This window comes from Capsicum annuum, unplaced genomic scaffold (assembly GCF_002878395.1).
Source record: "Capsicum annuum cultivar UCD-10X-F1 unplaced genomic scaffold, UCD10Xv1.1 ctg58259, whole genome shotgun sequence".
Classification (NCBI taxonomy): domain Eukaryota; kingdom Viridiplantae; phylum Streptophyta; class Magnoliopsida; order Solanales; family Solanaceae; genus Capsicum; species Capsicum annuum.
The window spans coordinates 1-2,902 of record NW_025866853.1 but is presented as its reverse complement, the minus strand read 5'-3'; the positions used below and the strand labels follow the sequence as shown (position 1 = coordinate 2,902).

The window sequence follows — 2,902 nt, the reverse complement described above, 5'->3', positions numbered from 1 at the left end:
TGAAGGTTGGTTCCATGATATTGGGAGTGTTCCCTCACATATATTGGACTCCATGAGCAGTCCACTGTGTGAATTTGATATTTGGGGATATTTTCAAACAAAGGCCTTTTCAAGGTGTTTTCATCAAGGCAGTTAAGGTACATTCTTATATTGTGCGAATGCCTTTATTGTTGAATATGAAGAGAAGATTTACTAACGAAAGAAAATTGGTGAAACCTGGCAAAACAAGATTTGCTACTGCTTTCTTGACCTTACAGCGACTGTTCAAGCAAAAGTCAAATTTGAGAAGCATGTTCATTTCAGAAGAATGGAATAAAAGTAAATTTGCAAAAGAAGTGTTAGGAAAAAAAGCTGCATGGATAATGCTTCCATTCCACTTTTGGAATAATGTTGCTTATGCTCTTAGAATATGTGGCCCCTTTGGTTACAGTTCTTCCTTTGGTAGATGGTGAGGCAAAACCATCAATGGGTTACATTTATGAAGCAATGAGTAAGGCTAAGGAGGTTATTAAAAGCTTTTTCACTGAGGAGCATAAATATGCAAAGATTTTTGACATTATTGATAAAAGGTGGAGTGATCAACTTCACAGACCATTGCATGCAGCTGGCAATATCTTGAACCCTTTACTTTATTATAATCGTGAGGATGATTTACTAAATAAGAATTTGATGATGGAATTTCATACTTGCATTGCAAAGATGGTTGTTGATGAAGACATGCAAGATAAAATAATCGATCAAATAAGTTCTTATAAAAATGCTAAGGGACTTTTTGGTATAGCAACCGCAATAAGACAAAGAGACAAAAAGTCACCAGGTGAATGACTTATGTAGTTATGTTTCCATTAAATTAACACTTTAAATTTATTCTTTATAGTTCCTAATTTTGAATAATTACTTTACTTTAATAGTTGAATGGTGGAGGCTTTATGGTTCAGAAACTCCAGAATTACAAAAGTTCGCCATCAAAATTTTGGGTTTAACTTGTAGCGCATCTGGGTGTGAAAGAAATTGGAGCGCGTTCGAACACGTAAGACTTCAATAAAAACTTTAGTCTTTTGAGATAAGTATATTATATATCAAATGTCTTGACTTTTTACTTGCCAATATTTGTTTGTAGATCCATACCAAAAAGAGGAATAGACTAACTCTAAAGCGCCTCAGTAACTTGGTGTTCATAAAGTACAATAGAACTTTGAGGCGTCGCTATAACGTTCGCAATGGATTTGATCCAATTAGCTTGGACAACATTGATGATGCCAATGAATAGCTAACTGGAATTGAGGCAAGTGGAGTTGATGAGCGTCGTTATGGTTTACGGGCTAGTACTTCAAGCTCGTACGATAAGGGAACAGGAGATGAGGAAGTTGAAAATGATGAGAATTATATTGATACTCAAGGAATAGAAGAATTGGACAACCTTAATGAACTAGAAGAGCTTTAGCTGAACCATTATTAATTTAAATTTGATTTTTCTTCTTTTTTTGTGGTTTGTTTTTCTTTGTTGAACTGATTTATTAGTGTTTCATTAGAACTTTTACTTAAATATATTGTCTTTATAGTTGATTATATATTTGTTCGGCTCTTTTAAATTATAACTTACTATTTCAATGCTCTATAGGTATTTTTTAAAATTAAATTGCGCATCACTTCAATGATGCGGTCGCATCGCATCATGCATCGCATAATGCGTGATGCGGAGCCTTGTCGCATTTTTCCGAATCACGCACCACTGAACACTGCTTAAGCGATCAAAGTGTCGCTTAAACGACCATCGTCGAGTATAACACTAAATTTGTATTTTTGACATATTAGGAGCTAGGAAACTCCGATTTTGACGATTTTTTATGCGTCTTTCACGTAGAATCATTGTCTATCAATGTAGAACTCTATTTCCCCCATTTCCCAAGAACTTCTATTTTATTTTTAGTGATTTCCAACGAAGTTGAGAATCAAAACCCCATTTTCACCATTTTTGGGACTTGGGGGCTCGGATTTGGGCGATTCCAAAAGAGTTTTCGAGATTTCTTCCACAGGTAAGTTTTCTAATCTTATAATTATCATTTTTTCCTCGATTTCATCTTCAAAACAACTTCAAATTTTTTATTTCAAAATGGGTTTTGGGGTTTTACCGATAAAGCTGGATTTGAACCTCATTTTTGACTCGTTTTCGCATGGATTTTCAGCTGTAGAGTCCTATGAGTGTGGGGAACATATTTTTAAAATAAAATTACAGTTAACCCCTTTAATTTTTTAACGCATTTTCGAGGTTCATTTTTAAACCCATCTTGAATATAGCAATATGGATTTCTCCTAACGACGTATAGATTACTATTTCGATAGCGTGATGACATTTCAAGATCGTGAAGCGAAGGCGAACAATTTGTAGGCAAAGGATTGCGCTTCAGCATTGAGGTAGACTTCTGTCTACTCTTTTTCATGAGATGGTATAATATACATGGTGCATGTTAGATAGAGATGTTAGGATGTGATATTGGTAAAACACTATGAATTAGCCTAATTTATGAGTTTGGGGGCTAGAAGGAAAATTCCCCTTAAGGTGAAATACTTATTATGCTTCTAGGATCCTATTACCCTAGGTTACTAGCATATTAGGTATAGTTAGGTCTAATGGACCATGAGTATAATGTTTATTACGTTACTCGATGGATTGTAACGGATTTCCCTAAATTATGATGTTATGGTTATGTCGGATATGTACATTATTGGGCCCACGGTCGTGTTCATGATATTGGTTGGATCCCGAAAAGTGATTTATCCTTGTGGAAGACGTGGTTTAGCTCATCAACGTTTAGATGCTTATTATGATGCTTACAATTATATTTTCTGGATACTGGTGATGGCACGCATAGATTTGGTATCTTCACGCTCGTTAAAACAG

General features: G+C 35.0%; 1 protein-coding gene across 1 annotated transcript; it reads left to right on the top strand.

Moving 5' to 3' along the window:
• The first annotated feature begins 158 nt into the window (after positions 1 to 158).
• On the top strand, positions 159 to 1,444 carry LOC124893377. The gene is made up of 5 exons (XM_047404392.1): positions 159 to 318; positions 431 to 817; positions 912 to 1,030; positions 1,121 to 1,171; positions 1,271 to 1,444. Exons 1-5 carry the CDS (start codon positions 159 to 161, stop codon positions 1,442 to 1,444), a joined length of 891 nt encoding a protein of 296 aa, XP_047260348.1.
• The last annotated feature ends 1,458 nt before the right edge of the window (positions 1,445 to 2,902 follow it).